Genomic DNA, 13934 nt, shown 5'->3' on the forward strand with positions numbered 1-13934 from the left:
TTCAAACGCGCTATCGTAATCCCGGGACGAGAAAAAGTACGAAATTTCTGGTTTTCGGCTGCGCGCCAAAATGCGCATGACTTCAAACCAAGTCCAATCACTCAGCTCATCCTTCAGGTAAACGTTTAGGTTGTCCTCAAAAGAGGTGCGCGTTTAACAGCTATGATCCAAATATTACGATTATTACGGCGACGATTGATGCTATCTTTGGAACATTCGAAGTACTTGGCAAGAGAGCGAACAGTCTGAGTGGGATCTCCCTCGATTGCGGCTAGCAGCGCTTGGTTAACGACGATGAAGCGGCGCTTACCATGTTCTTCGTTTTCGAGGGATTTGTTCCTATTAGCAAAACATTGAAACGAACGGCGGCCCTGGCTGCTGCAGATGACGTCTTGTTGAAACGACGAACGTCTTGTCCGGTGACAATCGTACGGCCGTCTTGTCCTGTTTGAAGGCATCACCCCACGAATCTGAGGTGTTGCAGATTTCAGGTGGAGTATTCGTATACGGGATGGGAGACTACGGAGAGGTGGGTGATTCCGTCCATTTCTTCCTAATTGCCGTAAAAAAACGGCCGGGAATATGCGGCGCCGCACAAGGCTGGCGCGCTCCAGTCGAACTCCTTGTAGGAAATAGTGCGCCAGAACGCCTGAATCCGTATCTTCCGGGTCGTTTTTTACGGCAATTAGGAAGAAATGGACGGAATCACCCCTCTCTCCATAGTCTCCCATCCCATATACGAATACTCCACCTGAAATCCGTACCACCTCAGATTCGTGGAGTGATGCCTTTAAAGTCGTACAGCATGCATGCTCGAATCACTTATTTTCGGTTACTCATCACAAAACAAAACAAAAAATTTTCTTCGAAAATCAATCAAATTCAATTACAACAATGGAAACACCAACAAAACAACACTGTGAAAAACTGAAAATCCACCCAAACATTGGCTGAAAATAGTTTCGAAATAATTTCGGGCAGTTACGCAGCGCGCATTTCTTTTGAGACAACCCAGTAATTCGGTTTGGAAATTGTTACGGAGAATAATTTGTCCTATCAGAGTTCAGCTAGATCTTCTTCAGCTTTTTTTAGTTCTCTGAGAAGATAATTGAAAAGTGTACTTCTAGGAGTTTTTCTGTCCTGAAGGAATCCAGATACCGAAGAATATCAAAGCGTTGACCATCTTTAGTCACACTCAAGGAGCAAAATTGTAATTGATTAGTAAATGCTTAACTATGCGCTAGATAAACACACGAGTAATTGTAGAAAAACCTGTGGCAAGGAATTCATCTTTCTGAAGAATTTTTAAGAAAATAAAGGGGGTTGAACAAACACTGCAAGCGGAGTAAACATAGTTAAAAGGAGACAGGTCAAGGAAACGACAAGAAGGCTCAACAGTCTAAGATCACTCAAAAACTAGATAATTTAACAACTTTGCTGTCGCGGTCTATCGAAATGCGACCTCATCTCTATGTCACATAGCGACATAGCTATAGAAAATCTTATAAAAGCTGAAAGACAAATTTTAAAAGAAAGCAGAACAGAAAGTATATTCCAGGACCGCTCTAAATGTCATTAGCAATGCTTCAAAACCATGTGAGAATAAGAAATCAGTAGGTTATCTAAAAGTTTATTAATAATTTTAATAGTTTGAAATCAAGAACTCGTTAACTGTTGTTTCATCACTATTAGAACGAATGCCTACACCTTCATGTGGAGTGTTTTGGAAGAAATCTGCACGGCTCCCTTGGAATCCTCAAGTTCATTTCTCGAAGTATATTGTTCCCAACCCATGACTGCTCTAACTGCAAATGCATTTATCTAGAAAATGGTAGTAACAACAATGTCCCTTCGATCTTAAGTGCTAGCGCCATTGCGCCGCTTCGAGCGCATCTGCTTATGCAACTGCAGCGACCATCAGATCGTTTTGACCGGACCGTACTCAAGCAACCTCAATACATGACGAGAAGATAATATAAGGAGCTACCCAACTACAAGAAATGCTTATGACTACGAACTTCCGCTAAGTTTTATTTCCGGAAACATCCACAAAGCACTGTGTCTACAAAGCAGCAGGTTGTCCAAAAAAAGGCGACAAAAAACGTGACCGATGACAGACGAACATATGGTATATATTTTCCCACTCATTAACTATTCTTTGTTTCAGTTTACTGTCTTTGTAGAAGTGTGAGTTCACTGTTTAAACGATATGTTCAGGAACTGGTATATTCAACGCGCCATTCAATTGTTCTAGCAAAGTTTCTCTCGATTCGTATGAGATGACACTTTGTTTTGGTGTGACTGGTTGTTAATAGAGTTCAGGGTTACGGAAACCCGTAATTTGACGCACAAAATTAGCTACTGCGAACAGTGACAGCCAAGGTACTACTGAACTCCTTTTCGCAGTCTTCAGTAGCTTATTATGCTGTTCACTTAGCTTCATTTTTCATGGAAATTTTTTCATGGATGGCGAGGCCACGGCAAATCTGCCACAACCTCCCTCCACCGACCAAAGGCACAAAATAGCAGTGAAAGCCAAGTGGTCTCCGACTGATTACTTCTTTCTTTATTGTGTGTGTGTTTTCTGGGACGGGTATTATAACTGACTTTACAACTCGAACGAGGACACAAAGTCGGTCCACCACGCCCCTCTGCTGCGAAGAGACGTCTAGCGGCAATTAAGCGCAACGGTTTATTTATGACTTTCTATTGTTCTCACTTTTCATTGTAGAAGTATTCACACCTCAATACTTCCCAGAAACTCATATTCCTGGACACCGTTCAAAATCCCCTTCGATGGGAAAGCCCTAGGTGTAAACGACTACAACAATTAATCTTTCGTTAATTCTGAAGCCGTCGATCAACCTTTTCTATTTCTCCTTTTTGTCCCTTCCTCTTTTTTGAGCGTAGGAGAGTAGTAAAAACCAGACTAGGACTTCTATATGAGGCTGAGGCAAAAAATTTCGAACGAAGTTACTCGCATACGCAGACAATAGTCGGCCTGTAGTTAACTCAACTACTCGTCTGTTCAGATTACTTCTAGTGCGCCAAGCGGAATGTTCACTAGGACCCGTGCAACTCTTACAAATGGTGACTGTGTGAAACACAAGCAAAAGAAGCGGTAAGATATTTGCTGTTGATCAAACACCAAAAAGTCGAGGGTGCTTGCTTATGTTTGTGCACTCGAATCCGTATCTCACGGATTTTATTTGTGCTAGTGAGGTTTCTCTTAATATCAAACGATCGAATAAAAGCTCGTTAGTTAGTTCTATCAACTGTTTCGGTTTCCTCTGCCTACGCACATCCCATTTCTTCTTGTATACTGTGCATGAAGATTCATAGTTGAGCATCTCATTCTATTGGTTTATTTCACATGTGTGTTTCCTTTCCGATCACAAACAGACACGCGGTGATTTTCTTCTCCTCTACTTTTCTACAAGGAGCTCTCAAAACTTTCTCTTTCTTTCTCTCAAAACCATTTCATTACATGGCTGCGATAGGGAAGGGCCGGACACTCTTCAGGTGAAGGGAGTCTGACTTATGGGGGCCCGCACCAATGATGAGGATCCCTTCGCCAACCGCCCAAAAGTGGAGGTCGGATGTATTGTTCAATAACAATACGAAGCGCTCTATTACTTTGAAATCCCTTACTTTTGCTTTTTTTTAGTTTCAATTTCATCAAGCAATTAAGTCATTTTGTTTTTTTTTTTCGTGCTTCCCTAGTTTGCTTTAATTTTACCCTCTTAGGAGTGATTGTTCACAGAAGAATACCTTCTGATTTCGACCTGATTATTCCTGGTAGATTTTCTAGATTAGCATATCAGAATGGCTCCGTAGCGCATCGCCCTTCACATATTTAAAACGATGGTCTCGTTTTGCAACTTTTTCTTTTACATCAACTGGAGATAAGCATACAGCTGCCAACCGGACCTAGCCTTAAGCTAATTCGACTTGCTACACGCTGCAGTCAGCATAACTGCGAGGATTAAGATCAGAACTAATTTCCTTGCTCTCTGACTGTTTGTCCATTCCTTGGCTAGAGCACATTTGAGCTTTTTGAAGGAAGGAAGTGAAGGATTCGAATTATCGTTTGGTTCGCAGGAACTCACGGAACGACCTAGTTTTTTCTCCTCTATTCCTGCAACATCGAAAGGTCGTAAATTGTGATCGCTGGGTGGGTGGCCAGATGCATGATGATGCTTCATAACGACATAGTTTTTCCAGGATTGGTGAGAGCTTCTGCACATGAGGAGATTTCGTCTCGAATTTCCAAATTATCTGGTTTTCCACCTTTTTCAGGTCTATATAAATTTGATTCCATAGTTTCCCCACCTTATTTTCCTCTCTTTTGTTACCTTTACGTATTTGTCTCTTACACTGTCTATGTTTTCCAGAATTTTTATTTTCTTGGATCAACTTTCTTTTCAGAATTGTTTCGTGAAAATTGCTAGTCCCAAATATGTTAGATTGAAAGAAATATTATTCAACTCTGTTTTCCGCAGTAGAAAGGACTTCTACCTTGCTGAGAAACGATTTCTACATTACCTATACTAACTGTTTAATGCGTATACTGCCAATGATTTTGGTCTCTGACATTCCATTCCATACCGTGGGACTGCGAGCAAACTCAAAGTTCCAGTTGATGTTCAGCTGCACGCGTCACGACAAAGGAGCAGAAATTTTAATACTATATACTACTAATACTATTTAATACCATATTATGACTGACGTATCTTCATCATCATCGGGATCCCAAAACTGCTTATATTTGTTCACCCGCTTGTTGTTTATCCCGTTCTAGTTTTTACTTCACTTCTAACCCGTCTTCTACGCAACATAACGTGGGATTTGAAGAGAAACTGCAGGAAATGCGTAACAAAATGCTCGAAGAGACAAAAATGGTGGTTAGAAGTCTCTGGTGATATCTGCTTGGACGAACATTCTCAACTCATTTTACAATTTCGAACTATGTAACACTTGTAAATATGGACGGGTTGTTGTTGGCTTCTTCTAGAAGACTGGGATCCTGCAAACAATGTGAGGTCTCATAAAAGTCTTTTGGTAGTGTCTCCACGTAGCGGTAAGGTTAGTTTACTTTTTTGGTGACTCTAACTGTTTCATGGACTGCCTGTAGTCCTCGTTCAACCAATCAAGGTAGCCTGATCGTAATTTTCTGAGTGAGACGGCACATCGTGATCGCATTAACTTAAGACGAGGTACCGAGTTCCTCGACGAATTGCTCGAATATTTGCGCTCTCCCGCACACACGGTATTTTCTTATTTACTTTTTGACTCTCGTGCGTCACCGCTCCGCCTGTCCACTCAGTGCTCGAAGAGCCAGCTCATTGCTCTTTTATGCTCCCTTCCTATGAGGGACTCCTCCCTAGTTAGGAGAATCTTGACAAAAATACTCACTCTCATTTTTATCGTCACGTTCCTTCCCCATACTTATGGAGGAGATAACGTTGACGTTCCGAATTTGCATACTAAACCAGTTCCACTCACTCGCCACATCACGTCCGTATCTCCCACCTCGGCGAGTGTTTGAACTTCTCTCTTGTCGTTATCACTTTCGATCTATCAATTGATCTTTACTAATTGTCAATTCTAGACACTGAGCTTCAATAACGGTGTCCCCAAGTTAATATGACGCTGTGATGGCTTCTTTCGAAGAGTTAGCGCTCAACTGTGCTCTCAATTTGGAACAGGCCGAGCTGCGAGATGCCGTCGCTAGGAAGGAGAAGATCAACCGGGTGAGAAGAAAACACGTGTGAATGCAAGCTTTCTGGTTATTGTAAAGCGGTTCTCGAACGTTTCCAAGGCCTATTCATAGCCTGTACACTTTTAATCCCCGAATGTGTCCAAGTATTTTCTTCGCATACATTCAACAGACATGCATCATCGATGCGTCATGCGTCAGGAGTTTTCCAGAAAACGTAATACTCCAAAGATTGGAGAACCTATGCTATCTCTTAAAGGCAAAGTGTGCCGCACCCAAAATTAACGGCAAAGTGTTGGTTGGTGGGAGGAGGAGGGAGAAAATGGGGGGGGGGAGGGGAGCGAACACTCAACCCCTCCTCCCCCCTCTTTTTTCTTAATCTTCTTCCAAACTTTTTTTTCTTCCATCTTCCTTTTTTTCTTTGTAGCATGAATCTACACGACACAGATCGTCTAAGACTACTGCTTAGGGTTTAGGGCCCCGGCCCACTTTGTTTCCTTTTGTTTTGTCGTATTTCTTCTTTGATTTCATTTTTTACAACAAGTCTCATTCAGCATTCAAAGAATTTTATTGCTTTTTCTCAGTTAAAAGAAAGTTGTCCCTTCTCAGAAATTTCCCTTCGTTAACGTTAGCTACGAAAGGCCGACGGTTACGCGCGCATAAGCATGGGAAAAAGTTACGAATAACCTCTTCATACTTCCTTGTATTGGTGGGTTCGCTTGCAGCAAACAGTTTCACAGTATCATATTGAACTCACGCGGTGAGGGGTGGTCCAAGGCTGGTAACTGAATGGCTTTCACTTAATATATGGAAAAGAAAATCATGAACACAGCTAGTAACTGAAGAGTAGGTCAAATCTTGTGACCTCCGATTTAATTGTCGATGAGATGAGCTGAGATGAGATGAGAAAATTGAAGAAATGTGAGAAAAACCGGGAGAGAATATCTAATGACTAAAATCCTTTAATTGCAAATTTTAAGAAAAATCGCTAACGAATTGAAATCTTATCGCTTTCGCGGGTGTATTTTGAGTATGGATAAAGGCATAAGAAAGGGATCTTAAAAGTAGTAAAATTTCCCTATCACGGTGATAACAAAAGTATCACCATTCTTTAGCTTACAATTGATTTTACAGGCAACATCCGCAATTCTAGGAGTCGTTCCTGCTTTTTCAATTGTTGCATTCCTCGCTTGCATAGTGCTATGCCTGCTGACCATTTTCGCATTGGTCAAAAGACGACTCCCTTCCAGAAAATACAGGTAAGTCCTGGTTTTTGGTCTTATTTTTTTCGGCTAATGAAACGCTAATGGCGTTTACGCCGGTGACCACCCGGAAACCCCGGCGAAGGAGACGTTGAGCGCCTATTGGGTTGCTTTGACCCGAGTGACACCGAGCAAACAAACGGCGGAAAAAACGCAATTCTCTCGTGACTTGCACACGAATAGCTGGCGCTAAAGTTTTTGTAAACACTGCGACTTTGCAAAACAAACGCTTAAACAGGAGAAGGGCTAGAATTTGCCAGAAATTGTTTTGAATGTTCCTTTTTCCGTATTTTCTGAATTCTAGTGTGGTGCTCAGTCGAACGGTGGCCGATGTGTTCTCCTGTTCCCTATTCTGTGCCGCCTCATTCATGGCTAACGAAAATTCTGCCTCTTACGCTATCCTCGCCCTCTTCCTCTGTGCGGCCACGTTCGGATTCATCCACCTGAGCCTTTCACATCTTCTCGTTATTGTTTTGAGACAGGTTAGCATTTCCGTCGGACGTTGACCTTTTGATCAAAATAAAGTTGTTTCTCTATGTAATTAACATTTAACGCATAAAAACTTCCCATGGACATAGACTCTCCGCTAAAATTTGTGTTCCACTGTGACAATCATGTAGCTGTAGTATCATGACCAATGATCGATAATTATCGATAACGTGAGGCGCATGGGCGGGTGTAGTGTAGCGGTTAGAGGTTCCGCTTCCTGTACGATCAATCCGAGATTCGAATCCGCCTTAATGTTCACCAAGCCTTTCATCCCTCCGGGGTCGATAAATTGCTACCACACTTGCCTGGGAGGGTAAAAAAATACTGACTTGACACATCGGTTAGCCACCGCAAGTCATTGTACAGGCCAGTTACACGTTCGAACCTCAAACGATTCTGAATTGAAGTGAACGTGGAGGTGGATCCGAAGGGGATTGATTGACACCAGAAACTTCTTTCCCTTTTCTTTTAAAGGCATCACCCCACGAATCTGAGGTGGTGCAGATTTCAGGTGGGGTATTCGTATACGGGATGGGAGACTACGGAGAGGGGGGTGATTCCGTCCATTTCTTGCTAATTGCCGTAAAAAACGGCCCGGAAGATGCGGCGCCGCACAAGACTGGCGCGCTCCAATCGAACCTCTTGTACAAAATGGTGCGCCAAAACGAATGAAGCCGTATCTTCCGGGCCGTTTTTTACGGCAATTAGGAAGAAATGAACGGAATCACCCCCCTCTCCGTAGTCTCCCATCCCGTATACGAACACTCCACCTGAAATCTGCACCACCTCAGATTCGTGGGGTGATGCCTTTAACGTGAGCCAGTGGGCATGGACAACCGTCTTGCTGGAACGCGTTGCAGTCACTGAGGAACACCTGCAATGGGACAGTCGTGGCGGGGATTGCTTTTACCCAAAAAGGGAAATTATTTTGTTAGCTTTTACTCTAAAATACTCCTAAGATAATGATATTTAGTTCACAGTAATCATTACCCTCTAATCTTCTCAAGGAATTTCTATTTATCATTTGATCGTGTTTGACTGAGACTTCGTTGTTAACGTTGACCATGAATGCCTTCAGCTGAGCGTCACTCGTCCCTATGGCTTTCAAACCCTCTGCACTATTCGTCGCGTGAGCACAGCAGTAGCTCTTATTTGGTTGGTTTCCATATTATATGCGGCAGCCTTCGCACCTCTCACTACCGTTGTACTTGACCCTGCGAAGAGCAAAGATGGTAAGCATTGTTATTATTACTGCTAAGTATTGTCATGTATATAATAACGGGCTTATTCTGTCACGTGTGTGTGTGTGTCAGTCACGAAATCCAAAAAGGGGGGTGCGACGGGTCCAGCGGCGTCAAGTTGGTGCCTCGACGCTAGAAAGCTATAAAATGGGGTGCGACGGGTCCACCGGCGCCAGATACCTGTAGAAGGGTGTGCTACGGATCCACCGGCGCCAGATACCTATAGGAGGGGGTGCGACGGGTCCACCGGCGCCAGATACCTATAGGAGGGGGTGCGACGGGTCCAACGGCGCCAGATATCTATAGAAGGGGGTGGGACGGGTCCACCGGCGTCGCTGGACCCGGTCATTGGTGCGCAATACCTTAGTGTGCACGACGTAAAAGATAAATGGTTGCAGCAGTTTCATAGCCGTGAACACTGGGCGCTTTGCTCTTCACCTTTATGTCTCCTCCGCGTGCCTATTTCCTTCTTTGTTCGCCTCAAGCTTGTAGCATACCGTTCTCAGAAAGCGGAAACACGCATGCAAACGGTTGCTTAAATAGTAGCAAGATGTTTATGTGATCTGACGTGGAAAGTTATCGTTATCAGTAGAATGATGTCTTTCACGTCATTTAATGTTAAAACACCATTCTGTGATAACTATTGGGGGAAATCAAGAGGAATACCTATACTTCGAGTAATGCTTTCAAATACTATCTTTATTATTCTGTCATCGAAGGAGTGTTTGCAGCTGATGGTCGAATATTCTCCATATGTAAAATTGACGTGTTTAGAAGGAAAACTGCGTAATCTTTCGCCTTAATTTATAATATAAAGAAGAGAAGGAGAGCGTTGTTAAAAAAAAACACAAATCTAATTTTACAGAAAACACCACTACTATTAACTTTCATTGATCAGTGAAGGGGAGCGAAGCTAAAATCACCGAAAGTCTGAAGTCCGGCTTTAGCCGGACATTCAGACTGGTTAATTTATATGACGTTTACAGGTTTCCTGACAACATGACTTTTATGTGATTTTTGGGCAAAAAGGTAGTTAGGTGTGCACCCCAGACAGCTCTAATCGAACTGCACTTGGAACGCAAAAAAAAAACGTTCTTAGAGCGCAAGGATCGTTCTCAACTGTGAAATTAGTCTCCCGAGTTCCCGATAATCAAACCCTTCCCTCCCTCAACGCATCAGTTCCCTCATATTAGGGAGGACATAGTTATTAATGTTATTTTCACTCCACACAATCATTCACATCATTCTTCATTTCATTTCGCACAGGCGTTTATGTTAGCCTTTTTGAATTACAAGGAAAAAAGGAGAATAGGGCTAGAACTACTAATGCTTTAACTTTACCAAACTCTACAGACAGGAAGTGAATAGTTATGCCATATCATGTGGTACTTCCAGCTGAAAGAAAAGTCTGAAAGATGGGCTCTCCGCAATCCGCATTTGAGGGATAAGAACGATCCTTGTGCTCTTAGGACAATTTTCGCACTCTATGTTCGACTAGAGCGGATTTTGAGATTTTAGAGCCCTAAAATGACGAATCCAGTTTCCAGTTTCTAGCTGCACAACATGCATTTTCTTTCTTTTGTGAATCTACAATGCTGACGGAAAATTCTTATTATTATTTTCTTTGTTTACCACTCCATTTTTTCTGTTTGATCAAGAAAATGACTGTTAACTACCGAATTGATTCTAGATTTGTATTGTCTTCCATACTACTATTGAACTAATAAATAGATTTAAAAAAAGTTTCAGTCTGCAGCTACGGTAGTTGTGAACGACCTCTTCTGATTGTGGCGATTTGTGTGATTGGTGCCTTCATTCTAATCGTGCCAGGTTGCTACTGTGCTGTCCTGTACAAGCTCAAGTCGATCGCATACAGCGAGAAGTGAGTGTGTCTTTTTCTTCCGGGAACTAGTGAATACTTTCATATCTAAAACTGGCTGCGACGCACCGTGACGAAGGAACCACTGTTGCTAGAAAAAGCTTGTAAGTGCAGCTGGACTGCGGTGTCGATGGGCGACCACGTTAGAAAGGCGAAGCGTCGGTGCAGCCTCTGCGGCTGACGCGTTGCGTTAGCCTCGTGCAACATGTTGGCGGCCGACTGTAGACGACAGCTGTTTTCGTTTTCGTTTTTGTTTTCCTTCGCAATCCACTCAGACGCATCCTTTTCAGAATGCACAACGAACCGGAGATCACGAAGAAGAAAATGTACAAATTCTTCTACTTCGGAGCTCATCTCGGCTTGTATGCGCTCATTTCAGCGCTGATCCTTGTCGGAGCCGCCATCATCCTTCACAATGTTTGGTTGTACAACACCATCAGGAGTTCAATGCACAAGGATTGTGATGTCGTTGGAGTAAGACATCTTTGAAAAAAAGTAGCTTGTTAGGGCAATACGCGGCCAATGAGAGCGACATTTTCTTCTGGCGGGGCTGACGGACACTTGATCGTAGGGTCACGTTTGTTCTCTCTTCACAAATTCCAATGTCACGGCTCTCAAAGCGAATGTGACACGAACTCCCGGTAGCAGAAAGCACCGCAACTGTGCGAGCAATCTGGCTCGCCTTCTCAGAAAGGATACGAGAGTGGTCTAAAAGCAACGATGTCTTTCTTATCAACGGACACTAAATGAGTCTATGAATGCGTAGAGATGGGCGAGATTTGTGACTTCTATCTATTGACATATCTTCTGACAGCAGATGAAAGGATATGTTAATATCCTTTCATCTGCTGTCAGAACTCAAAAGTTGACTGAAGGAGTAAAAAGCAAGAAACGCTAAATTTAGAGAACAAAAAAGTTCGATGCTCCTGTGATTGATTTTACAGTAAGAATTTCGCCGGCGAGAACCAGCAGCATGGATGAGCGGACGTATAGTAAGTGCGTGTGTGAGCGTAATAGCAAGAAGTCATACTAAGCCATCACTGCTGACAACCAGGGTCTGCTTCACTCTGCAGTGGCTCTAACATTCTCGCGCTATTCACTATCCACATTGAAACTATGGTAGAGCACCATTGTGTTTCCAACTCTCTTAGTCGTGCAGAAGTCGTATTCTAAGCAAGCTCTTTAGAGCCTTGATATAACCTACAAGCTAGCCACATGTCTGTGGATGGGCCTTTGAGTTAACCGACAGTTTTGGCCGAATTACTGTTGCCCCCGACAATTTAAGTAGGTCGTGAGTCACCGTCGTACATAACTTTTCGAATCAACGCACCACCGTGGGCGATCTTACGCTCTCGGAAGCTCAGACTCAGGCGCTACTAATACGCTTATGCCTACGCCTAAGCTTGGATTTAGGTCGGGATTTGACTGAAGCATAGTATGTGATAACCCGAGTGGTCACAAATGCATCATACTCTGACTCTTTTGCACCGGTGTACGATGAAAATTGGAGGAGTATACCTTTATCAATTGCATCTTCATCAATTCTGTAACAGTTTTCTGAAACAGTTCTCCACAGCAGCCAAAGTTTTATTTCCAACACACAGTAGTTCGTTCTTTCAACGATAAAATAACACGCGCCCTAAGCTCGTGCCGAATTCCAAGGTACACATGATTCCTCGTTGTAATCTCAGCGTGCAGATGTGCGTGCAAAACCTGAGAAGAAGCGCATATTAGTTGTCACCTTTTTCTTTACCTTTCAGTAAAAATCATCATAAAATCATTTTATGATAAAATTGTTATCATAAAATGCTAGTAGGAGTAATGAATGGAGTTTCTCTGAAGCAATATTTCTACCGAATTGTTCCACACATACAACAGTAGTAACCAGACAAACTCTGCCATTTCTTCTAACATGCATAATAGTTCACATTAATTTTTGGGCCAGTCTGTAAAATTTTTCATAAGATTCTTATTTTTAGTCCACCAAATCAGTGCTTACTCTACCATTAAATACAAATTACATATATTTTAAAAGACTCTAAATATATGTCCTGTGTTGTTACGACTCTTGCTGAATATATTTTTAAAACATATTGAGAACTTTTTTTTAGTACATAGACACGTTGATTCGTCTGGAAACTCTATCCGGAGGTGCAGTTCTGCTTTGGCTTGTCCGAATTGTGTTCGACATTGTGATCGCTATTCTAGCGGACTATCAACGTTTACTCCCATGGTTGGCATCAAGCAATCTTGAACCTTTGAGGGAGAATCAAGTCCAGGTCAGCGTTTTCCTGATTTTCGGTCAGAGCGGGTCTTTTTCTGAGTAGGTGATAAACGAAAATCCCCCACTCTCCAGACATTCGCCCACTCGTTCAGTCTTAAATTACGAAAACCTAGGAATTTGTGTTAAGGATCACTTTGTTGAAGAAGTAAGAGAGCATAGCCTTTTCTTCTATCGTAAGACTGTAACATGCTTCCTTAAAAGGACTGACAAAAGTAGTCAATTTAAAAACGCAGCTGCGACTATGTTTTTTGCACACCCCAAGGTCTCCTTTTATTTTTTCACAGATGAGGGTCACAGGGTCCTTCGTAGGTAAGAACTAAAACGGACACACATTTACAGGTGATCTCTCGAGCGAGTCCTCTACAGTGGCAAAAGAATTGCTTCAATTGCCCAGTGTTCAACATTGATGGGAAATTACATCCATGGGATTTCAAGAACTAAGGATCTGGGTTAGAACAACCACCTTCGGCCTTAATTTAACCGTATTTTTTGGTACTTATCAACATTTGGATTGCTTTTCATTGTATTCCGAACTCGTTAATCCTACCAGCATTTGATGGTGGCTTTCCGATGAATACAATGTCTCGCGTCTTTGAGGCAGTTTTTTTTAAATCATAGTCAACAGTTAATTATGAACTTCCAATTTCTCCTTGGACTGACTACTCTGACTTTTTGTCGCCTTTGTTCAGCGATAACCACTGGGTAGGTACTGTGTACCATCACGTCTTTCTTTGTCTTCCACAACTCGGTCCGTTGTGTGTACTTCTCGTGTGATCTTTTCAAATGTTTCCACGAAAACGAGATTTGCTTTGCTTAGTTTCTAGTACAAATAAATCTCAATCGCTTTGTGTGCAGTCCCCTAAATTGCCTTCTATAAAAATTCCATTTATTCATTCTTCAGCTGTTTAAAAAATGGATATTACTATACGAATTATAAGTAATTATAAGTCTATAAGTAAAACACGAAAAAAAAAAGAAGAATTTTTCCTATAATATCCATGGCGCTACAACGACAACATAGCTCAGAAAAGTGTACGCATGAAAATGTCAAATCCCTCTA

General features: G+C 42.3%; 1 protein-coding gene across 2 annotated transcripts; it reads left to right on the plus strand.

Moving 5' to 3' along the window:
• Positions 1-5657: 5657 nt before the first annotated feature.
• On the plus strand, positions 5658-13315 carry RB195_002420 (uncharacterized protein; the record flags this gene model as incomplete). 2 transcript variants are annotated; one of them, XM_064199673.1, is made up of 9 exons in its annotated part: positions 5658-5753; positions 6854-6978; positions 7286-7463; positions 8549-8702; positions 10461-10593; positions 10881-11064; positions 12702-12741; positions 12799-12869; positions 13214-13315. In XM_064199673.1, the coding sequence occupies 9 exons, from the start codon at positions 5658-5660 to the stop codon at positions 13313-13315; spliced, it is 1083 nt and encodes a 360-aa protein (XP_064055554.1). The 2 variants fall into 2 exon arrangements, with proteins under 2 accessions (XP_064055554.1, XP_064055553.1); XM_064199672.1 differs by having other exon boundaries at positions 12702-12869.
• Positions 13316-13934: the final 619 nt, after the last annotated feature.

Source organism: Necator americanus, chromosome IV (assembly GCF_031761385.1).
Source record: "Necator americanus strain Aroian chromosome IV, whole genome shotgun sequence".
NCBI classification, from domain to species: domain Eukaryota; kingdom Metazoa; phylum Nematoda; class Chromadorea; order Rhabditida; family Ancylostomatidae; genus Necator; species Necator americanus.